This window comes from Pteronotus mesoamericanus, unplaced genomic scaffold (assembly GCF_021234165.1).
Source record: "Pteronotus mesoamericanus isolate MK-2021 breed Mesoamerican mustached bat unplaced genomic scaffold, CSHL_Meso_final contig_25, whole genome shotgun sequence".
Taxonomy (NCBI): Eukaryota; Metazoa; Chordata; class Mammalia; order Chiroptera; family Mormoopidae; genus Pteronotus; species Pteronotus mesoamericanus.
In genome coordinates this window covers 1729487-1752498 of record NW_026555105.1, presented here as the reverse complement: position 1 = coordinate 1752498, position 23012 = coordinate 1729487, and the positions used below count along the sequence as shown (strand labels likewise).

Below are 23012 nucleotides of genomic sequence, written 5' to 3'. Positions count from 1 at the left end.
CACAGACCCAAAAAGCACGGTGCCAAGCCAAACCTGACCCACAGGCAGGTGCAGTGTGGTGTGGTGGGCCGCCAGCGTGGGGTCCCCCAGGACCACCACTGGGTGCGCAGAGGCCGCGGAGGGCCTGTCTCGTGCTGGGGTGAGTCTGCTTTGGGCTCACGTTCACTCGGGACCCCTGGAAACTGCTGCGGTGGACTTGAGGTTAAGCCTGAGTCTGCCCAGGCCCAGCTTGAGGTCAAGGCCACCAGGGTCGGCTGGCTGCCTGCTGGGGCTGTGGGCCAGGGCCCTCTGCCAGGGGCTGTCTGGAGAGCTGCGCTTCCTCCTTTTGAGGGCAGGACCTACTTGGGGGCCTGCCCGGGTTTGGGGCCTGCTCGGGTGGAGGCCTGTGGGTCGCTGCCCGCCCGCCCAGAGCTCGGGGCCAGGAGTTTGGGGCCTGCACGGAGTTCCGGGCCTGCACGGAGTTCGGGGCCTGCTCCGCGCGCCCGGCCCGGGCCTGCCCTCCGCCCCTCGCGCCCCCTCGCGCCCCGGGCGGGCCCAGCACGTCTCGCGAGCGGCCCGGAGCGGCGGGGGAGGCGGGGCCGGACGGCCGGGCAGGGCCGGGGCGGCGCCGAGGCCGGGCCGGAGCGGGAGCCCGCGCAGAGCGGGCGCGGCGGCCGGGCCGGGTGGGGCGCGCCGGCCGGCGAAGATGGCGAGCGTGGGGCTGCAGTTCCAAGCGAGCGCCGGGGACGCGGACCCGCAGAGCCGGCCGCTGCTGCTGCTCGGTCAGCTGCACCACCTGCACCGCGTGCCCTGGAGCCATGTCCGCGGGAAGCTGCAGCCCCGGGTCACCGAGGAGGTGAGCGGGCCCCGCCGCCACCCTGCGCCGCCCCTCCGGCCAGCGGGGGACGGGCGGGGTCGGGCGGCGGGGAGGCGCGGAGGCCCCGCCCGGCCCGCGCCTGAGCCCCCCGCCCGCCGCCACCGCTGCCGCCGCCGCCGCCGCCGGGGCGCGCAGGGCCTGGCCAGGCCGGCCTCCAGGCAGGCCCGGGCCGCCGCCTCGACACGACCAGTTCGCGCACAGGGGCCTCCTCGAAGGAGCTGCCTCCTTCCAGACCCCCATGGCTGTGCCCAGTTGTCCCCACTTTCAGTGGCACCTGGCTGGGTACTCCCAGCGTGGGTTTCTTGCGTTCAAAGCAAAGCAGCCCCCGAAACAGCCTTTGAAATCCCCAGTGCTTAGCCCCACAGAGTGCAGCTGTGCCAGCAGACACAAACACTGAGCTCTAGGGAGAGGCCACATGTCTCCATTACGGATGACGGGAGCTTCCGGGACCCTGCACAAGTGCCCCTCAGCAATGCAAGCGTCCACACGCCTGGCGGGGTCACCCGGCATGCGGACTGTGTGAAGTCTTGTGTCTGTCTTTGTCTCTCCCCCCCTCATCCAGCTCTGGCAGGCCGCTCTAAGCACGCTCAACCCCAACCCCACGGACAGCTGTCCCCTCTACCTGAACTATGCCACTGTGGCCGCCCTGCCCTCCCGGGTGAGCCGCCACAACAGCCCTTCCGCCGCCCACTTCGTCACGCGGCTTGTGCGGACCTGCCTGCCGCCGGGAACTCATCGGTGCATCGTGGTGAGTGCTGCTGAGAGGAGCCGGCTCCTGTTGGCAGGGAGCGAGCGCCCCTAGCTCGGCGGGGCCTGGCAGAGCACTCGGGCGGCAGTAGCCCAGAGACTGCCACAGCCCTGACGCCGTGACCCCTGCCTTGCAGACTGGGAAACTGAGGCCAGAGAGGGGAAGCCATTTCCCCCAGATGCGTTTTGTAGACACATCTGAGTCGGAGACCCACGCAGGGGTCTCCTGTGGGTCCCTTCCTGGCCTGCTTTCCTGTCTTGGAAGGCCCCGGACGGCTTCTGGTCACTGAGGTTTTCTTTCCCCGCAGCGAGACGCGAGTGGTTTAGGGGAAGGCCCGAGGTGGTGGCTTGGCTGGAGCGCCTGTATCCAGACGGTGTGCACCGTGGCCTCTGACCCCGCTGCGAGCCCCAGCTCCGCCTGACTGCACCTCCCTGGGTGGCCCCCGGTCCCGCCCCACACCCCTTCCGCCCCTCACCCCAGTTCTCTCCGTGCTGCAGATGGTCTGCGAGCGGTCAGACGTCTTCGCCTCTGCCTGCGCCTTGGCCCGAGCCTTCCCGCTGTTCACCCACCGCTCAGGCGCGTCACGGCGCACGGAGAAGAAGACCGTCACCGTGGAGTTCTACCTGGTGGGACAGGACAACGGGCCGGTGGAAGTGTCCACTTTGCAAGTGGGTGTCTGGACGTTCAGACAGTGTGCCCGGGCCGCGGGGAGGGGTGTCTGGGGAGCGCACTCCCTCCTCGGGAAGCACAGGAGGGCTGCTGCCGTTCCTGAGAAGGCCCAGGAGGCCTTGCCCCACCGCGCAGTACCCCCCCGCCCCTCCCCCGCCTTCCGCTGGGCTGCGTTTTCCAGACGCGGTCTGTTCTGCCCTGTTTGTTGAGCATCCAGGCAGCAGCCGGCCTTTCCTGGTTTCACGTTACTCGTCCTGCGCACGTACATATCACGGTCCCCTTCACGGAGGGCCTACACATGTGCTGTTTCACTGGATCCTCAGAAGAGCCCTTTGGGGGCCAGGCAAGGCCGGAAGGGACCTCCAGCTCAGAAGCCCTTGTGTGGCTGAATGTCAGGTGCCCTCCGCTGTGTGGTGACCGTCCCAGATCCCGGCGCTGCGCTCTCCCCGCCCCACCTCCAGCGCCCCCTCCAGCAGCCACACCCAGGTTGTCCTCTCTCCCGCCTCCCGCTTCTGTCTCGGGAAATCTGTCGCTGTCACCTCCGGAGCTCCTGGAGGGCAGGGAGCTGCTCTGAGGCATGATTTTCCCAGCAGTTGGCCCAGGGCCACCGCTTGGGGCGCTTCCGCCCATGCCCACTGCTCGTGACCCCCGCGGTAGTCCCTTAGCTGGCCCTGCTGCCTCCAGGCCACCCTCCCTGGGCCTCGGGAAGGCAAGGCTGGTCGCGTGATAGCCAGGGTCTTCCAGTGCCTGCCAGGCACCAGGCCCTGCCCTGAGCTCGTGGGTGCGCCCCCTGGGGTCAGGTCGCCGGATTTTCACGAAGGTCCTCTGAGGGGGTCCTATTGTTATTCTTATCCTGGAGTTGAGTAGACTGGGGCCCAGAGACATGCAGTCACTTTCTGGGGCCTCGCCAGCAAGGGGCAGAGGCTTTCGCTGCCGCCGCGGTCTGTCTTGGATTGTGAGCCCAGGAGGTGGTGACCCCCTGGATGGCCTTTTGCTCACTTACAGCGACCACTTTAGCTCCTGGTCCCCTCCAGGTCCCTGTGGCCTCTCACTCCCTCCTCCTCTGTGGCATCAAACGGAACAGCATGTTGTGGTCTCGGCTGGCCTTGCGTCCCTCGGTCGTCTTTGGATTCTGAGTCTAGCATGGAGCCTGGCACACAGTAGGCACTTGCATGAGCATGGGTGGAATGAATGAATGAGCGATCCTGTTTTTTGTGGTGAGGAAGCTAAGGCAGGACGAGGTGCACGCTCTTCCCTGAGGCCATGTGGCTCTGCAGTGGCGACGCCGTGGGGCCCGGGAGCTTCCTCCGGCTCCCCACACGTGCTCTCTGCCCTCGAACCCATGCCAGCGTCACAGCGGGCGCCTGGCCTCCCTCGCAGCAAGCCGCGGCGTTGACGCTCTTCCCAGACAGCGGCCGTGGGCTGCGTCAGAGATGAGCAGCGGGTCTCTGCGGCGCCCACTGGCGGGACCCTCGCCCTCCCAGTGGACAGTTCTCTGGCAGGTAGTGGGACCCCACTGCCACATCTCATATCTGAGCTGTTAAGTCCTGCGTCTCTGCCTTTGGGGTCTTGGGGTTTCACTACCTGGGGACAGGCTGAACTCGCAGGCGCCGGACAAGGCCTGGGAGGCGGCGGGGCTGGTGAGGCCGACCCGAGCCAGCCCCTCCCCGACACGGGGGGCGGGAAAAGCCGCCAACGCACCCAGCGCTGTCGGCGCTCTCGCTACACGTGCGCGGCCTTTCCCTTTCAATATGGCCGCCTGTCTCGAGCTCGGGGTGGGGGGCTGCCGATCGCGTGGGGCAGAGACAGAGGAGAAAGCAGATTTCCAGGTCAGGACGGAAGCAAAAGGGACATGGGAGTTCTTGGCAGGAAGGCCCCGGGGCAGCCAGTTTCTGGGATGGGTCCGCCGACGTGCGTGTGCCCCTGTCGAAGAGCCTGCAGTGGCTGCTATCCATTCCCTGCTCCTTTCCGGCTGCCGGGTGCTGGGTGGAGGGCGGGCGGCACAAGGCAGGTCGGCCTCTGTCTTTCCTGGCCCCTGTGCCCGGAGCAGGATGGCCATTAGGTGACCAGGAGAACAAAGGTGGGCGGGGGTCTGCCACACGCTCACCAGGGGCTCAGGCCAGAACAGTGCCCCCGGAGGGCCGGGGGCTGGGGCTGAGGCCATAGAGTTGTGCCTTTCCTCCTTTGGGAGCATCCAGAGAAGCTTCTGGAGGCCGTGGCCTATGAGAAGTCCCCCAGGATGGCTGGAGCCTCCAGGAGAAGAGAAGGGGCGGGTGGTCGTCAGCTCAGGGCGCCATGAGAAAATCCCACGGACGCGGCACCCAACCGGCAGCTGTTTCCTCTGGCAGTTCTCGGGGCTGGAGGTCTGGGGTCGGAGATGGGGGGCTCTGGTGAGGGCTCCCTCCCCGGCTTTCAGATGGCTGCTGCCTCCTCGCCCCTGCCCTTACAGGGCAGAGAGGGAGAGTGCTCCGGAGAGCGACGCCAATCCCAGCACGGGGCCCCACCCTCCTGACCTCCCGAAGGCCTCCTGATCCCATCGCAGTGGGGGCCCGGGCTTTGCCTTACAGGTCCGGGGCACTCAGATGTGTCCTTAACAGAGGGCAGCACCCCCCGCCCCGGGAGAGGGTGGGGGCAATGCCCAGGGCACGTTCGGGCCGAGCATAAGGGCCACCTGCTGCCGGGAGAAGGAGAGCAGCAGGACAGGCGGCTTGGAGAGGAGGGCGGGCCTTCTTATGCCGAGCCGGGTGCCAGCCTTCTGTAGGCGGCAGGCTGGAGGTCGGCGAGCAAGTGGCACCACTCCTGCCTCCCCCGCCACCTGCCCCTCGCCGTCCTGCTAGCCGCCCCGCAGCCTCCCGCAGGTGACGTGTGCCTCTGAGGCCTTTCGGTCCCCAGGGCAGCGGACAAAAAGGGACAGCCCCTTCTGCCTGACCCCAGGGCCCTCGTGACAGCCTGTGGTTTTTTCCTAGTGCTTAACAAACACCACGGAGAGCGTACGGCTGGCAGCCCGCATCGTGGACACGCCCTGCAATGAGATGCACACAGACACGTTCCTTGAGGTGCGTCGACCTGTGGTCGGGCTGGGGGTGGGGCCAGCCCAGGACGGGGGTTGGCAGACCCCGGGGAGGGTCGGGGGCCAGAGGGGGCCAGAGGGGAACAGTGTTCACAGTCTCTGCACTTCGCCCGGGGACGCCTGGGGCTGCTGCGGACAGAGCTCCACTCTCCACCCAGCTCTGAGGGGCCCGCGGCTCCATCGAGGGCGGAGCGGGGACAGAGCCCCCTTCGGAGGCCCCTTTGCAGGACTCCAGCCATGAGCTGCAGGAAATTGCAGAGTTTGGAGGGTGAGCCTGTCCTCCTGGGTTTAATCACACTCGGAGCGAGAGTCAGCGCCCTGGCTCCCGAGCCCGGTTCCGCCCCCCCACCCAGCCATCAGCTCCTCGCTGGCGCAGAGCCCGGGCTTCGCCTTGAGTCAGGCCGCCTTCACGTGTCTCTGTGTTGTTGTTTTTTCCACGACCACGTCCAGGAGATTAAGAAAGTTGGAAAAGAGCTGGGGATCACCCCCACCGTCATCCGGGACGAGGAGCTGAAGACGAGGGGATTTGGAGGTGGGTGGGGGCTGGCCCTCGCAGGTCTTGGCCTCGGGGAGGGGTCCCAGGTGCCGTGGCTGGCAGAGCGGCGGGGGGCGGGGGGGGGCGGGCGTGTGGTGTGTTGTCGCTGCTTCGTCCTGAAAGAAGCTGGCCTGAGGCCCACTGCGGGACCAGACCCTGGGAAGCGGCCCGTCTCTCGGGGAGAGCGGGGGCGGTGATTCAGATTCTGATTCAGACCCTGGAAGCTGCAGGGTCCAAGTCCCCCCCTCTGCCCCTTCTCCGGTCTCCTCCACGTTGCTGTCCTGGTCCCAGGGCCGACTCAGCAGGCCTTTCTGTTCCTCGAATACACACGGTCCCGTCCACACCCGGGCCGTGTACCGTGGCTCCCTCCGTCTGCAGCCCTTGCCCCAAAGACCCCCTCGAGTCAGGGCTGCCCTGCGCCGCACAGCTCGGCTCGAAGCCGCCTCCGCAGAGAGTGCGCCCTGACCACCAGCCCTGTCGCCCCACTGCCTGGGCACCCCAGCGCGGTGAGCTCAGAACCCGCTTCTTTCAGACAGGCTGGGGGCAGGTCACTGTGTGTGTCCTCTGTGGCCACAGTTCCAACGACCCCAGAGGGTCGCAGCTGGAAGGGATGCACATGGATGATCTCACAGCTCTGTGGGCGGGGTCTCCCCAAGGCTGCCCTCATTGGAAAGCTTGACCGGGGCCGGGTGTGTGCCCCCCCGCCCCAGGCAGGCCCACCCGTGGTTCTGCCAGTGGGCCCCAGGGGCTGGCATGCTCTTCCTTGTCATGCGGGCCTCTCCTTGAGCGGCTCCCAGCCTGGCAGTTGCTTCCCTCAGGGTAAGAGCTCAGAGTCAGAGAGGAAGGCAAGGTCTCTGGGTAACCTGGCCTTTGAGGTGGCATCTCTTCACTTCCACCGTGTGCAGACGTGAGTCACGAGGTCCTGCCCGTCCTGGGCGGGAGAGATCATGGGAGCCCTGGGACAGGGGCCATGGGGGAGGGGGACCATCTCAGCGGTGCCGCCACAGGCAAATCAATTGCAAGCAGAGGGAGAGTTTCTCCCGTCGGGGGAGGCTTCACAGAGAAGACACCCTTCGCGGTGGGTCCTGTAGGATGCGTAGGAGTTTGCCAGGCAGCCATTCTCAGCCCTTGTCCTGGTTGCTGCAACTGTGGTGTTGGGGGACCTGAGGCGTGGGCTGTGCCCACAGCCGGCCATGGCTTTCTTGAGAAGACGGGGTGAGGCAGTGGGGCTGGAGTGCCCTTGGAAAGGGTAGCTCCGTGTTCTGGGAATGCAGAGGGTTCGTGGACGGGAGGGCGAGCGTGGGCTGGAGTGACCGTGGAGTGTTGTCCAAAAGGCATTTCATTCTGCAGGCCTGTTCGTTTCTTCCTGGGAACGATACGATATTTTTTTCTCAGCGGGTTTTCTTGCCTCACAATGCTTCGCCTAGAATCCGTTTGCAGTCCAGAGCTTTGGAACTGATTTGCATTCCTCATCTCCCGCTGGTGGGGGCGGGGGGGGGGGGCGCCAGGAAGGAGGTCCAGGAACTGGCTTGGACACCCAGCTCTCCAGGAGAAAGATCCCAGGACCAGAGGACATTTCCGGTGGGAGAGCTGCTGTTCTTGGGGGGCTGTGGGGAGCCCTCCCAAGCTGAGCCTGACCAGCCCCTCCCTGTGCTTCCTGTAGGGATCTACGGTGTTGGCAAAGCCGCCCTCCATCCCCCCGCCCTGGCCGTCCTCAGCCACACCCCGGACGGAGCCACCCAGACCATCGCATGGGTGGGCAAAGGGATCGTCTATGACACTGGGGGCCTCAGCATCAAAGGGAAGGTGAGCTGCTGGGGCCGGCGCTCAGGTGGTCCCGGGGCGCGGGGGTCTAGGAGGGTCCCTGGCTCTCAGGCGGGAGGAAGGCGGCCAGGTTTCTGGGAGCTCGGAGCTGGGCATGCCTCTGGGGAGCTGGGTTCAGGAAGAGGGTCAGCGGACCCTGTTCCCCTTCTGAGAGGGACACAATCACGTGCTCACACTGCAGACAGGGGTCCGGAAACAAAAAACCTGGAGAGGAGTCAGGAAGGAGCTGCAGAAATGATTGAAGGGCAGGAAAGCAGAACCCTGAGAGCCGCGCCCAGGGAGCCTGGTGCCTCTCTGTGTGAAGGCGGGGGGGCTGGGTGACCCCACGGTCTCCGCGGCCAGCCCAGGTTCCCTGGGACCGAGTGCTCGGGGTGGTCGGCACAGCCGCCCTGGGCCAAGCCAGGGGCATTTGGACCCAGAGGCCGGGGAGCATGGCTGTGAGGCTGAAACCTCAGCTGCCCCTCCTGCGGGTGGCCTTTGAGGGTCCCTGTCTCGGGAGGACGGGCACCTAAGGAATGCTGGCCTGTGCCCGACCTGTCGGCCTCCCAGTGGCCTGCCCTCCTCCATACCCAGCATGTTTGGAGCCCGCTGGGCACAGGAGTTCCGGTGGCACCAGGAACAGGAGCCAGGTGCCATCATCTGCTCCCTCCAGCCAACTTGTGCACCAGGCCTGGGCTGGGCTCTAAGGGCCAAAAACTGGGGGGGGACTTGGAAGCAGCAGACATGTGTCTGAAAGGAAGGGAATGGACGGCCCCTGAGAGAAAGCCTTACAGGGAGAGGACAGGCTGAGCTCATACGGCGAGAGCAGACGCCGGACGCCGGCTGCCTGCGTGGCGCACAGAGGTGTCCTGTCGACCCACATGGTGTGCTTTTCAATTTTATTGATTTTAGAGCGAGACAAACGTCAACTCGTTCCACTCACTGATGCATTCACTGGTTGATGCTTGTACGTGCCCTGACCAGGGATCGAACCCGCACGCTTGGTGTGTCGGGGCGACACTGCCACCGACTGAGCCACCGGCCGGGGCCCCAAATGGTCTTCTAAAGTTTGAGTTAGTTACCAGCTTTTAAAGGCAGAAAGAATTCTCCCGAAAGACTGGATTTCCGGCCTTCTGTGAACTCAGACAATCCGGCAATGCCGGTCCCGCATCCCTACCCGGCAGCCTTCTGCCGGGCCCAGCGGTGGCGGCCCGGGACACGGCCCCGCCGCTCCCTGCCGCCTCTCTCACATTGAGCCCCCATGTCAGTTGCTGCCGAGGGTAGGCTTTGTGCTGCTAGTTTTTGCCCTTCTGATTTGTTTAGTATACTTTTCCCTACAGTGAGTGATCTGGAGTTTTTTGGTTTTCGTTATTGTTTTCAAACATTTTTCCTCTTTCTCCAAACAACAAAACTATCAGGAAATGAAACTAATTATAATAGAGGTTAAAAAAAAAAAATCAAACCACTAATAGTGACTGAACCAACAGTGAATTCTCTTTTATTGAATTCCGTATATCTTTTCACGCCAGTAAAAAACTTAAAATAAATATTATAATACAAATGAAGAAAACAGTAACGGATTAACACTGTTAAGTCGCATTAATGTCATTTTTTTAATGGGAAAAACTCCTGCCTCTGTGGCGGCAGTGGTAGCGGGTATTGGCCTGGCAGTTTCTGTTCTCCGGCCTGACTGCCTGCAGACTTGTCCACGACTTTATCAAAACTGGTCTCCACATCTTTATACACTAGATGGAAAGAGGTCCCAGGTTTGTCGGTCTGTCTGTGCTCATGGCTGATAAAAACACTATGAATTTTAATTTTGAGGCGTTTCTATGGCCTGCAGCAACCAAAGCGCCCCTACTCAGGAAAAGTCTTCAGCCTAAGGATTGCTTGGTAGAGACTGCTAGAAATTCCCTCCCCCAGGAAACTCCAGAAATGGTGATGCTGTCCATGTGTTCAGTCCTTTGAGACTGAGTCTAGTGGCCTTCAAACGTCTGTGGAGTAACAACGTTTTAGACACAACTCCAGGCGTTCACATAGGTTGAGAGAAGCAAAGAGGCCTGAAGCTCAGGGCGCTGCAGTTGACCAGGGGTCCCCTGCCTGAAGGCAGGGGCGTGTGACATCGCAGGCCCCGCCCATGCCCCTGAGGTCGGGGACTGTCCCCAGCTGGAGGTGCCACGAGGCTGTGCGCCTGGGCCTGCTGCGAAGGGGCAGTTATTACCATCCATTAGAATAATGTTTCTAAAAGGATTAGTAATTAAAATGGGCAATTTGAAGCTTTTATTTATATGATTAGGACTCACTTCAACCAACAACAGGTTTTTTCAGACTGATTTACCACCAATGACAACAGGAAGACTGACTTTTAGTCGGTTTATTACTGCTTTTCAATTCTCCCCAGACGACGAGTCCCTCTAGCTTCCCTGGGGCCGGTCGCCCCCTCCCGCCCACCCTCGCCCTGGAGGCAGCTGCGAGCTGGCTGGCAGAGCTGCGAGCTTGTTGCTCCTGGGGTCGGATGCTTGTTCTGGGTGCTGGCTTCTCGGAGGGTCAGAGTGAGAAGCTGGGCTTTCTGGGAACTGGCCATTTGGCTGGTGGCACCAGCTCCCAGCTTAGCAGGAACAGTCACAACTCCACTTCCAAAGGTTTCAAAGACAAATCTGGACCAGCAAGAACTAGCAGGTGTCAAATATGCTTGTTTCAGGGCCCCTTACGCTCTTAAAGAATAGGGCTCCAAAGAGCTTTTGTGTATAAGGGGGATGTGTGTTGATATTTACCCTACTAGAAATTAAAACGGAAATTTCAAAAGCATGTTTAATTCATTTAAAAATAACAATGCAATGGTAAAGCCATTGTTAACATGACCTGCATGTTAATGCGGATAGGAAAATCACTATATTTTCCAAAGTGAAAAAACTCAGTGAGAAGAACGGCACCATTTTACTTTTTCTCGAATCTCTTCTGTGCCTGCCTAGCAGACAGCTGTGCCCACATAGCTGCTTCTGCATTTAGAGGATCATGATATGTTGTTTCAGTTGAACGGAAAGAGAAAATCTGGCCTCACTTATTTCGTAAGTGGAAAAGGGAGAAGTATTTTGGTACACTTCACAGAACCAAGAACATTTTCCTTTGCTATTATACCAAAACTTGACAAGCAGTAGCTCCTGCGAGGTTAGTTCTAACGCGGAACCTGAAACAACGTCAGTGGAGTTTATGCCGTTACCTTAAAATCGACTGGTCTAGCTCGGGCTGTGAATGCACGACTTTGTAATATTGTGCATGGGTCGTTTGGACGATACTGTTCGCAGAGTTATGTAGAACTCAAGTTTGACACATTTCGTCATATTATATTTTTTAAAAAGTATTTGTTAACATCACCACCCATCTTATTTTTAAAAGTCATTGAGTATTCGGAAGCTGGAGGCAGATAGAAGTTTTCCAAAAGTTCTGATTTTTTTTTTCTTTTTTTGCTTAAAAGCTCAAATTTTACCATTGGCAACAAATAACAATGGAACTTTTCCTGGAAGGGAGAGGCCCACTTTGTTCATTTTTGAGAAAATAGCTGCCAGATAACCATTGTATTTGAGCTGTTCTTTCAAGGAAGAAGGGAACAGGCGGGAGGGGGTCGGAGCTCCGGGCTGCCCCCGCCTCCCTCTAACCAGCCTTCCGTTGCTGGGGCCGCGGTGGGCTCCACTCCGTCCCGCGGAATGTCGACAGCAGCTGTACTCGATGGCTGAGATTTGTAAGAAGTAAATAACTTGACCGCTCCGGCCAGGAAACGCAAGGGAAACTGCCCGTGCTGCACTTTCCTGGGGACCGGAAACAAGGCCAAGCGTTGCCAGCGCTTGGTTCTGAGCTGTGCCTGTGGCCCAGAGGTGCGAGCGTCAGCCCAGTGCAAAGGGCAAATGCCACCTCAGTGCCACTATGGGGATCGTGTCTTTGACACAAGTAGGAATGGGTGCGCGGATGCTGCGAAGTGTACATGAGAAATGCTACCATTGCCGTGTGGCATTTGTCTGCCCGTAGTCGGGAGGCTGTGCCAGTGACAGGGACAGGGACAGGGACGCGATTCCAGTGACCACCTCAAGCTGTTTTCTGTGGGCTTTTTTGCAAGTAGTTTGATTGCAGACCCAAGGCCTTGTTTTTCTGCTTAAACAATCCTGTGCTTTCTCGCAGTTTAGGTCAAAAGAGAGAGCTTATTTTCAAGAGTGTCAGCTGGGTCATTTTCACTCGATTTAATTGTAAAAGCAGCTCAGTTTATATCTAAAAATAGTTTCCATTAAAACTCAAGGCTCACGTAATCCGATAAAGGTTCAAAACATCACTCGGTACATTTCAAACCCGAATCTTTACATGTGATGACCTGCTGTTAATTTAAAATATGAACTTGTCAATTAGCGTGGGGAACCTATAAAATGTAAAAATATGTAACCACTCTCCGCTAGTTTACAGAGAATCACATTTACCGCGGTGGCAGGAGGGCGCCTCTGTTTCTGGCGGCCTCTCGCAAGACCGCTCTGCCCAGGAGATGCCAGTGGATGGCAGGCAGGGCGGTAGGGCGGCCGGTGTCCCCGCCAGTGGGGGTGGGATTGGCGACGTGACAGTGACATTTGTAGAGTTCACATTAACCCGAGCGGGTCGTTCAAGACAGTGATGTGGAGGAGCAAAGAGAGCCAAGAACGAAAGTGACAATGAGGCCAGATGGTGACGGCTTTAAATGCCAGTGCGGGGAAGTGGGGCCTGTTCCCCGGGCCACCTGGGGACGGGCCACATCCCCGCCTCCGGGCCACGGTGGCTGTGCCTGAGTCTGGGTGGCAGCCGGCGGGGCCCGCCCTTCCCTCCCTCCTCTTCCTCCTCACCCTCACTCTCCTCCTGCTGTCCCCCCCGCCTGGTGCAGTTCTGTTGGATAAGCCCCAAAGCTGTGCCCAGAAAGGGTCCCCCGGTCTCCAGCCAGTCTTTCCCACTGCTTCTGAGGCACTTCCTGGCCTTTTTAGGTCCTGCAGGCCTGGGGAGTGCTGCGGGGCGCCGGGCAGGGCGGGGCAGGGCGGGGCCGGGCGGGTGGGGCACTGTTGCCGACGGGTCAGCACCCTCTCACCCCTCTGTCCCCCACTGCGCCATCCCCAGACCACCATGCCAGGGATGAAGAGGGACTGCGGGGGCGCCGCCGCCATCCTGGGCGCCTTCCGAGCTGCCATCAAGCAGGTGAGCGGGGTCCCACCTCTGCAGTCCGGGCTGGGGCGGGCTCCCTGGGTACGCTCCCTGTGGCCTCCCCTGTGCCTCCTGGGGGTCTGCGTCCACCAGAGGCCAAAAGCTTGGGAAATGGGAGGGAGCTCAGATTCCAGGGCAGCCACTCCCTGCCCTGAGGCCATGATCACTTGGGGGAGCGGTGAGGTTGGGGACTGTCCTCGGGAGTGCGAAGACCCTGTGCCGTAAAAAGTGTTCCTGCAACAAAGGTGCGGTGTGCACTGACCGCAGGGGAGACGTACTCCCTTTGTGTGGCTCCCTCAGGCCGCGTGCGAGAGGCCAGCCCTTCTGTCGCTAAGCCCAAGGCCTCCTCTCGCCGCAGGGCCTGCCTGCCTGGCATGGCTCCTGGGGGCAAACTCAACATACGGACCTTTAAAGGTCTTGGCAAAGTTCCTCATTCAAGCCATTCAGGAGCCCAGCCCGTTCCCTGAGAGAGAAGCAGAAATCCCAGAAGGAAGCGGGGCTGGGTGCCCATGGGGTGCGGGCTTCTAACGGGGCCGCGGGGCCTGCACCGCTGGAGCCAGGCCCAGAGCCAGGCCGGCTCTTGCTTCTGCCTGTCTCAGCGTGTTGAAAATGGGCCTTTCTAGGGTCTCTCTCAAGCAGAGGCACAAGCCACAGGCCGCCGGGAGCCCTGCAGGGGGGCGTTGCAGAAGGAGCACGAGCCCTCTGCTCTCTGGTCCCCTTGCCGGCTGGAGACTAACAAGGAGTGCGGGCACCAGCGCTGAGGCGGTCACCTGGCTCCGCGCCGCCGGCCCCACCCTCCCCCCAGGGCCCGCTGCCTCCCGAGAGAAGCGCAGGGGCCTCTAACTGGAGCCTCTGCCCACCTCCCCTCCAGGGTTTCAAGGACAACCTGCACGCCGTGTTCTGCTTGGCTGAGAACGCAGTGGGGCCGAATGCGACGCGGCCTGACGACATCCACCTGCTGTACTCGGGAAAGTAAGGCCGCCCCTCGGGTCTCTGCGCGTCAGCCCGGCTCCCTCTGGCCAGGCTGGTCGGCCTGAGTCACCGCGGCTGCAGGCAGATTCCACCCTGCTCACTCCAGGCGGGAGGGAGGGTCCGGTACCACAGGCCTGGGCCACAGGCGGGTTGCTCCCAGGGCTGTCCAGGGCGGAGGTCAAGGCTCAGGAGCTTGGGATCTAGCCTGCTCTAGCGGGATGGCCCCTGCCCCCCATGCACACATGGGTACGCGTCCCCAGGGTTACCCTGAGCAGCACACCCTCCTCCACATTGACCCAGGGCCAGGAACTGTGTAAATGTCACCCACATGAGCCTGTGTTCCCATTTTACGGATGAGGAAACCGAGGCACAGGCTTGCCCCAGCTCCCAGCTGGACAGCGACAGGGCGGGGTTGACCCAGCGGCCTTTGCTCCAGGCCTGGCACTGCGTGGCTGTTGGGGACAGTGGTGGCTCTGATCCCAGAGGGTTTGCAGAAACAAGGGCTCTAGACAGGATCCCCCCCCCAGTTCCAAAGGGGCTCCCTCCAAGGGCCCCAGGGAGTGCCATCCTGAGTGGGGTCCCTGCTGCCCCCAGGACTGTGGAAATCAACAACACGGACGCCGAGGGCAGGCTGGTGCTGGCAGACGGCGTGTCCTACGCCTGCAAGGACCTGGGGGCCGACATCATCCTGGACATGGCCACGCTGACCGGGGCGCAGGTGGGAGTCTAAGCCCGCCTGGACTCCGGGTGGGAGGGGCTGCTCTCACTTCATCTTCATCAGCCGGGTGGGGGTCTGCGGCACGCAGGGAGGGCATGGGCCGCAGAGCCGTGGACTGAGGCCTAGATGCCGGGACAGGATGGGGCGCCTTCCTCCCTCTGTCTGTCTTTGCCTCTCACCACCTCCCTTTTGGTTTCTTTGTTTCCTCTCTGCCCCCTCTTGCCTTCTGTGCCCCATTCTCCCTGGGCGCTCCACCCACCTCGCCCTGGTCCCCTGTGGGGCCACCTCCCAGGGCATCGCCACGGGCAAGTACCACGCTGCGGTGCTCACCAACAGCGCCGAGTGGGAGGCGGCCTGCGTGAAGTCTGGGAGGAAGTGCGGGGACCTGGTGCACCCGCTCGTCTACTGCCCGGAGCTGCACTTCAGCGAGTTCACCTCGGCCGTGGCCGACATGAAGAACTCCGTGGCGGTAGGTTCAGAGCGGCACCCGAGCCGGGTGGGCTGCCCTCGTGGAGTCAGCGACCCCGCCAACCTCCAACCAGCAGCATGGACAAGGGCCCCCCAGGAGCCCCCAGCTCCGTGCTTTGGCAGGGGGTGTCCAGGACAGAGATGGACCCCTCGCTGGGCTCCGTGCCAGCACGTCCACCGCGTCTGGTACTGGGTGTCCTCGCCGCCGGGGGTGTGGCTGCCTCCCTGCCCCAGCGTGAAGGCGGCCTCAGCCCACATGCAAGGGTGGTCCTTGGGGTCCCGGGCCCCTCTCAGCTGCCCCCTGCACGGGACCCTCCCCCCAGGCCCCTTTTTTCAGACACCAGGGGAGGCGGTGGCTGAAGATGGCAGGGAGGGTCCGGGGCCGTGGGAGTGTCCACAGTCATGCCCCCATTGCCAGGCGGGGAAGGGTCACCTTCCGTCCTTCTGTCCCCACAGGACCGGGACAACAGCCCCAGCTCCTGTGCCGGCCTTTTCATCGCCTCACACATCGGCTTCGACTGGCCCGGGGTCTGGGTGCACCTGGACATTGCCGCGCCTGTGCATGCCGTGAGTCCAGGGCCCCCGGGGCGTCCCCCCGCCGCCGTTGGGACGCCTCCTCGGCTGGCCCGCCAGCCTGCTTTCCCACCCGTCCCCTCCCCGCTGGCCCGCCGCCCGCCCTCCCGCGCGCGCCCGGAGCCCTCTCTGGCTCTGAGCTGCAGGCTGGGCTCATCGGAAACGCTCTGTGTCGAGGGTCATATCGCTGGGGCCCAGCCTCCTGGCCAGCTGCGGTCCCTCCTGACCTCTGTCCTCCTCATCCCTGGGAACGGAGTGGCTGCTGTGTGCGGTCCTGCCCCAGCCAGCCCGTCCTCGGCAAGAGGCCCAGGGTCCTGGGCCTCACCCTTGCGCACTCCTTGGCCCTGAGTGTGGCAGGACAGCTGCGGGGGGCCTGCAGGAAAAGGGGAGGGGGCGTCCTTTCCCCGGTCCAGAGCCCCTCCTGGCAGAGGCGGGCTCGCCGAGGAGGCCTGGGTCTGGCTCGACCGGCGGAGGATCCCAGCTGCCCTTTGCCCACAGGGGGAGCGGGCCACGGGCTTCGGCGTGGCCCTCCTGCTGGCGCTCTTCGGGCAAGCCTCCGAGGACCCTCTGCTGAACCTGGTGTCCCCGCTCGGCTGTGAGGCAGACGCCCAGGAGGGGGACATGGAGAGGGACTCCAAGAGGCGCAGACTCGTGTGAGGCCGGCCGCCCTCCTGGCCCAGCGACCGAGGGCTCCGCCTCACTTTGCACTAATTAATTTTAAGCAATTGGAAGATAATAGCATAAGGGGCTTTGGTTTGTTTTTGTTTATGGTTGTCGTGGCAATGGAAATGGCTCCTTCTGTCTTAGGAGGCAGCTCAGGGGTTGCTGGGGCCCTGGGGGAGGGGCGGGGAGCACCAGGGCCGCCGCTGTCTGCATGGCCTGCGGGCCTCCCGCCAGCTTCTGCACACTGCGCCCCTGCCTGCAGCCTCTGCGTGACCTTGGGCCCCGGGACACATGGGCAGCCCCGGTGCCTTTGGCCTGGTGGCCCTCAGGCCTCCTGCATCCCCATGGTGCCCGAGATGGGTGCTCGTGGCCCTGTTCCCAGCCCCAGGCCCCGCACATGACCCCCATATCACAGCCCAGGCCCAGGCCCACGCCCCAGGCCAGGGCTGCTACCGTGTCCAGGCAGCCGACCCCTTTCAAAGGATGGAGGTGACTTGCTTTGGAGGCTCAACTTTTGAGAATGAAAGGGGCATCTACTCTGGCCCCTTAGAATCCCCCGGTGGTTGAATTAAATGCGGCTGCACCTCACCACGTCTGTGCCTCTGTCTCCCTCTTTCTTCCACCTTGTGTGAGAACCCCACCCCGTGGGGTGCTGTCGCCTTCTCCCAAATGAGCCTGAGGCTCTGAGCGCCCTGGGTTGCAGGCGAGGCCGCCCCAGACCCCAGCACATCAGGAGGCCGAGCGTTGTGCTGGGTCAGACGGGGTCAGTGGTCCCGAAGGCACCATCCTAGGGCCGTAGGGCAAGGCCCTGCCAGGACCCAGGGAGACCTCCCTCCTGGGCCCAGGGGAGGGGCTCCAGGGCCCCCGGGCACCAGCGGCTCCAGGGTTGGGGTCAGCGCGTGGGCAGAGCCCATCCCGTTGTGCTCCATCCCCGCAGCCGCCTGGACCCAGAGGAGACCGGCCCCCCGGGCCCCTGCCCACACCGCCTTCTCTGGGAACAGAGCAGTAAGAACATGGCTGCCGGACACATGCCACCAGGCCGGGCCCTCCCTGCCCCGCTGACCAACGCGCCCCGCCCCAGCGTCCCCAGACTCTAAGTTCCTTCCCAGCCTTGGACATCAAGGTGACTCTTTCTGGGCTTGAACCTGAATAAATATTTATTAACCGCCTGCCATGTGCACAGCCTCGCTCAGCTGGAGAAGGCAGGCAGCAGCTCCGAAACCGGGGCCCCAGCTGGGAAAGCGGGGGCCTGGCACGTGAAGTAACCATAATAGTGGTCACAAGGCAGTCGGTGGGGAGCGGGCCGTGTGAGCCCCGGGGAGGCACGGCCAGGGCGGCCGGAAGGGCCAGGAGCCTTCATGGGTCATTAGCTTGCTTAATGGCCTTGCAATAAGTAGCTCTCACCAGCTCCCCCGTGAGATGCCCTGAAGGAGACCGAGGTCACTGAGGTGGGCTAGCTCCTTCTCCAGGTGGCGGGCACTCTCCGCGCCCCCCGCCAGGGGGCTGCAGGGGACAGGGCCAAGGAACAGGACAGAACTGAGTCTCCCTTGTGCGGGCACAAGGGCGGCCTTGGGAGCAGGGACCCAGCTGGGGACCAGCTGCAGGCTCAGGGCCTTGGCGGGCCTGCCTGGCGTGAGGGGGCTGCCGGCAGGGGGCGAGGGGCTGCCAGCCAAAGGCCTTGCTCTTCCCTGAGGACGGGACGGCTGCTTCCCGCAGCCTCCCTGGAGCCCTGGTGACTGGGCCGGGGCGCGGCCAGCCGCGGGGAGCAGGTGGGCGCAGGCGGGCCCACTTGATCATGCTTTCCAGCGAGTCGTCCAGGAAGATGCTGGACAGAGCCTGAGCCCATGGTCGTGGAGCTCATTGTCCGTGACAGAGTAGGGGCCACGCTGAGGACGTGCTCTCGGCTGAACTTGGCCACAATGGTCGCCACCACCGTGCGTTGCCCCGTGGAAGGGTAGGCACCCCGTCCTGCAAGAGGAGGCCGTAGCGCTGCCTTCAGCCGGGCGGGACGGGGAGCAAACACGGACCATCAGGGTCTGCACAGCATCCTGTGGGTGGGTCTGGGGCCCCAGCACCTGCCTGGGGTTGGAGGGCAGCCAGCAGCAGAGCCTGGTACCCGGTAGTCACGAGAGAAGGGAAATGGCTCCTTGGGGAAGCGGGTACCAGGGCTGGAAAGAGTGCCCGGCATCCTGCTGGAGCAGATGGGCTTCTGGGGGCCTGGGAGCGGATGTGAGAACGGGAGACCCCGCTGGCCTCCATGTCAGAGAAGGAAGCCTCGATGCAGGCTGGCGCTGGCGGCTTGCGTATGGGAGTGAGCCACCCACCCGTGAGCGCTTCCAGAGCTGCGGGACCGTGGGGGACTGCCCTCCCCTCCCCTCCCGGGGCGGCTCTGGGCAGCAGTGGTGAGATCAGGCCTGAAAGTTTGGGAGAGCCCAGGGCTGAGAGCCCCGCCTGTGTCCCTACAGGAAGCCCAGGTTCTGGGGGGCCGGCTTTGTCATTATAGACCCCAGGCTCCAGGTCCCGGCTGCAACCCGGGCTCTGGCCACAGCCTGGCCACCACTCCTGGACCACCCACCACTCGGCCGTGGGGCTGGTGGCAGGGGCGTCGGCAGGTCGCAGCTGCTGGAGCGGGACTGTGACTTTGCGGAAGGCCAGCCGGCCCCTGTCCTGCAGCCTGTGGGAGTGGGAAGTGTGAAAGCGGGAGGCGGTCAGCAGCGCTGCGTGAGAGGGACCGCAACCCCAGGCCCCAGCACTGAGACAAGAACCCTGTCCCCGAAGGTTAGGTCCGTGTCAGCAGAGGTGGCAACCGGGGGGAGAGCCTATGTCAGGTCCTAGGGGAGGTATGCAAGCCTGGGAAGACCCAACGTCCCCTAAGGTGGCCACGTCAGGCCAGTTGCCTCAGACACACGCTTAGAGAAACAGTTGACTGTCACCTGGCTCTCAGGAGAATGAGGAGATCACTGGGCCCTGGGAGAAGGCAGCCACCTGGCCACTGGGATGTGCCCCCCGCTACCCTGTAAATGAGAGGGAGGACTTCTCACTGCCACGCCCTGGCCCCTCAGGAGCACGTCTGTGACCCCAGCAGCCCCTTCCCCCAACACATGTTTGTTGAATATGGATTTGCTGCGCGATTCTCTGCCCAGAGCTTTCGTTCAGACTGTGTTCCCCGGTGAATCGATGTTCAGCTTTTTGTTTGTTTGTTTGTTCTTTAACAAAAGGTTGTTTTGGTTTGAGATTCAGCAAAAACATACACTGCATTCAGCTTCCCCCCCATTCAGGAGTCAGTAAATGAGTTGTTTTCTAGTCTGCCTCGGGTCCTTGCCTCCAATGAGCCTCCAACAAGATAATGCATTTAAAAGCCCTTGGAAAAGTACCAGGCCCCACGCACATTTGAGATGCTGTCATCATGCAAGTGGCGGCTCAGCCCTGCACCCGGAGCCAGGCTCAGCTCAGGCGGCGGTCCTTGCACATGTGGATAGGACTTAGGGGGAAGGTCTGCTTTCACACCCCCCTGCTGCCAGCCAGGTTCCCCGAATCCAGGTCCGTCCTCCTCACTGAGGGTGAAGGAAGCCCCATGTTTTCCTTAGCAGCAGCAGCATCTTGGGGGCTGGGGACAGGGCTATTGGGGTAGGAGTACCCAGAAGGCCCACGCTCCCTCGAGGGGTGGGAAGGGTCCTCACCCACTTCCACCTGGTGGGCTATTTTCACTTCAGCCTCCACTGTGCTCCTCAGAGCTTCAGGGATCAGTCCCAGGAGCATTCTCCAGTCCAGAAAACAAAATATAAAACAAAACCCCCAAATTCAAAACCTCAGAGTCCTGGTTTACGTTCGTGGCTAGCACAGTTAGAACACATGGGGCCCTCCAGCTGACCCTGTGGATTCCCACTGACTGTGTGAGAAACTCCATGTTGCTCGAATCCCTTCCCCCCACCCTTAAAATTTAGGAAGTTTCCAGTAACTGCATAACTAGAGATCTCTTTTTGACGCCTGAGACTCTCTCCTTTTTTCACCCATGGGTTGGGTGGCTTTCTGTGGCAACCATAAGTGTGCCTGGCCCAGGGCGGTGATGGCCTGAAGCAAGCTTCCTCACCCAACATTTATTAAGCCCCCCCAGTATGTAACCCCTGAAAAGTTGACCTTCGCTGGGGACTACCTTCCCAGCCTGTGGCACGTGGCAGTCGGCTTCGGACAGAGGCGGTTTTTGGCAGCGTAAAGGGGCAGCCAGAGCCACCCTGCAGGAGGCTGGAGGTGGACTGCGCCCCCAGCACACAAGGGGGCTGTTCTGAACGAGGCCCCTATGCTGGCAGGATCCCCGAAGCCGACCTCACTTTCTTATACCAACCGTGGGGATGGTTATTAGCAACCACTAGAACAGCTGACATTTCATAAGCAATTTGTCTCATGCAAGGCAAATTATCTTATTGCCAACCAAGAGGAGCAGAAGCTAGTTTGTGCTTGTGTGTTTCCGGGGTGGGGAGCATCAAACCCAAGCGACCTGTGTTTTCTCTGCATGCTTTCTGCCTTCTGTCCCAAGATCTCTGACTTTTGCAGTCCCTCCCCTGCAGAGGGGGGAGGTGAGTCAATGGGAACACGAAGCCATGGGATGGCCAGACAGAAGGATGTGGCCAGCTCAGTGGGGCTCATCATTGGCTCAGCACCAACAGAGCTCTGTGCGTGGCCCGGGACTCTGGGTCTCAGCTCCCTCATCTGTAAAGTGGGTGGGCACAGGACCTCTCTGGCCTCCAGTGACCGGAGAGGCTGGAGAGCTGAGTGTGCTGCTCACAGGTTTGGATCAGCAGAGGTGAGTTCAGACCCCAACTGCTGGTTTTGTAGTTGCCAGATCTGAGGACACTCAGCAAGTCCGCTTATCTGGAAGCACAACATACCTATGCAAGTACCACCTAAAAAGGGAAACGCACTCCTTCGCCCACACACTAAAGCCTCAGCCTGCATCAGTGGCGGCCGGTCACCCAGGCAAGGAGGGGACATCGACACGGGCTCTGTCCTGGCCCGGGTGAGCATTTGGACCAGCTGGCCCCACGTCTCCGTGTCCGTGTAACACACTGTGTGCTTCCCACAAGCTTCCGGTCTTGACCCGAGACACATTCCTGAAAGCCGGAGGGAAAGCGAAGCACAGATCCTGAGAAACAAACGCAGGTGGGCTACCACGTGGGGCCAGCTGCCCTCCGGGTGCCCGCCCATGGCCCAAGGCGTCCCACCCAGCCCTCCTGCCACGGGTCACCACCTAAGAAAAGCTGAATGCCCACCATTTTTTTCCTCAGGCTGTGCTGTCCCAGAGCTGGAAAAACGGAGACAAAGGACAACCTGCCATCTGGAGTTTAAGGTCTCGGCCTGCACCCCACCGCAGGGACTACAACCCTCTAGCCGCCCACCCAAGACAGGCACACAGGCTTTGCTGGTGGCGCACCCGCCAACGGGGAGCCTGTCAGGGCGGAAGGGGCGGGGCCGGCGGCGGAGCAGAATGTCCTTCCGGTTCTGCGCTCAGGCTGCTGGGAAGAGACGGACTTCGGCTTAGCCGCGTTCCTGAGGGGCTGTGTGAGGAGGGCCCGCCGACAGGCCTCAGTCCGCCGACAGGCCTCAGTCGGCGCCCGGCCTCTCGTCACACCTGGGACATTTTCTGAGTCCTGAGCCTTGGTTTCTCGTCTGACAAATCGGAGGGAAGAGAGTGGCGCCTATTGGCGATCGGCAACCCGGCACAGCCACAGCGGGTGCCCCGAAATGAAGGCTTACGGGCGCGGGACCTGGGCCGGCCTGCCGTCCACACGCACACCCCACAGTGTCTCGTTGCTGGCCGCGCCGTGGCCGGCCGTGGGAAGGGTCCCAGGGCCCTGCCCAGCCGCCCGCACCTGGAAAGGGCTTTAGCACAGCCCTGCCGACCGGCTGGGGCCCGCGGAAGACGCCGTTTCCGGCCAGGGATGGAAAACGACAGAGCCCTCTTTCCTCCACGGTAAGAACATGTGCTGTAAATAAACAGCCCACAAATCGCCACCGTAGCCGAAGGGGGCGCAGCAGGACAGAGGGCCAGTCAAGGAAAGCTGTTCTCCAGGAACTGAGTGACATCTGAGCTGAGATTGCAAGGATGAGTGACTAGTAAATGGTGCAGAAGATGGAAGAAATCATTTCAGGCAAAGGGAACTGCGTGTGCAAGGCCCCAGGGTGGGACAGGTGACGCCAAGCCAGCGGAGCAGAAAGGAGGCCAGCGTGGCTGGAAGGGAGGAAGGGATAGAGGGATGGGGGGTGACGGGGAGGGAGGGTGGTGGGCAGGGCCAGAGCGGGCACAGCCCGGCGCGCGTGCCTGTGGGTGGAGTTTTTATGCTGAGAGCCGTGGGAGCCAGCGACGGGTTTTGAGCAGCTGAGAAACAGGTTGAATTTGCCCCTTTAAGAGAGCCCTCTGACTGCCCCCACCTCCTCCCCGGGACCCCACTTTCATACTTGGCTGCAGCTGGGATGCATTCAAGTGTCAGGGAAGGCCCAAGGCTCTAAGGGCCAATGCGAGCAAACATCTTAGGGGCTGCGACTCATAGGCGCCTGACCCGAAAAGCCAAGTTCCACCTCTGTGGTAGCAAAATCCACTTTTCTCTCTCCCACAGCGCCCAGGTGAGACATGGCTTCGCAGTCCTGCCTGCACCGTGGTCTCCTGAGTCCTAGCAAGGTGACCTTGACCCAATGACCTAGTTGCCCCAGGCTTCAGGTCCTTCATGGGTAAAATAG

At 62.0% G+C, this 23012-nt stretch overlaps 1 protein-coding gene across 1 annotated transcript; it reads left to right on the top strand.

Moving 5' to 3' along the window:
• The first annotated feature begins 560 nt into the window (after positions 1–560).
• NPEPL1 (aminopeptidase like 1) lies at positions 561–16873 on the top strand. The gene is made up of 12 exons (XM_054573345.1): positions 561–835; positions 1419–1604; positions 2102–2272; positions 5240–5329; positions 5794–5875; positions 7542–7684; positions 12803–12880; positions 13758–13858; positions 14453–14576; positions 14869–15045; positions 15501–15611; positions 16116–16873. The coding sequence occupies exons 1-12, from the start codon at positions 686–688 to the stop codon at positions 16272–16274; spliced, it is 1572 nt and encodes a 523-aa protein (XP_054429320.1). The 5' UTR covers positions 561–685; the 3' UTR covers positions 16275–16873.
• The last annotated feature ends 6139 nt before the right edge of the window (positions 16874–23012 follow it).

Excerpts from the sequence above, each read along its gene's own strand:
- NPEPL1 (XM_054573345.1), top strand. The coding sequence starts at position 686 with ATGGCGAGCGTGGGGCTGCAGTTCCAAGCGAGCGCCGGGGACGCGGAC. Across the intron at positions 7,685-12,802 it reads GCCTCAGCATCAAAGGGAAG|ACCACCATGCCAGGGATGAA; the intron begins GTGAGCTGCTGG and ends CGCCATCCCCAG. Across the intron at positions 12,881-13,757 it reads TCCGAGCTGCCATCAAGCAG|GGTTTCAAGGACAACCTGCA; the intron begins GTGAGCGGGGTC and ends CCTCCCCTCCAG.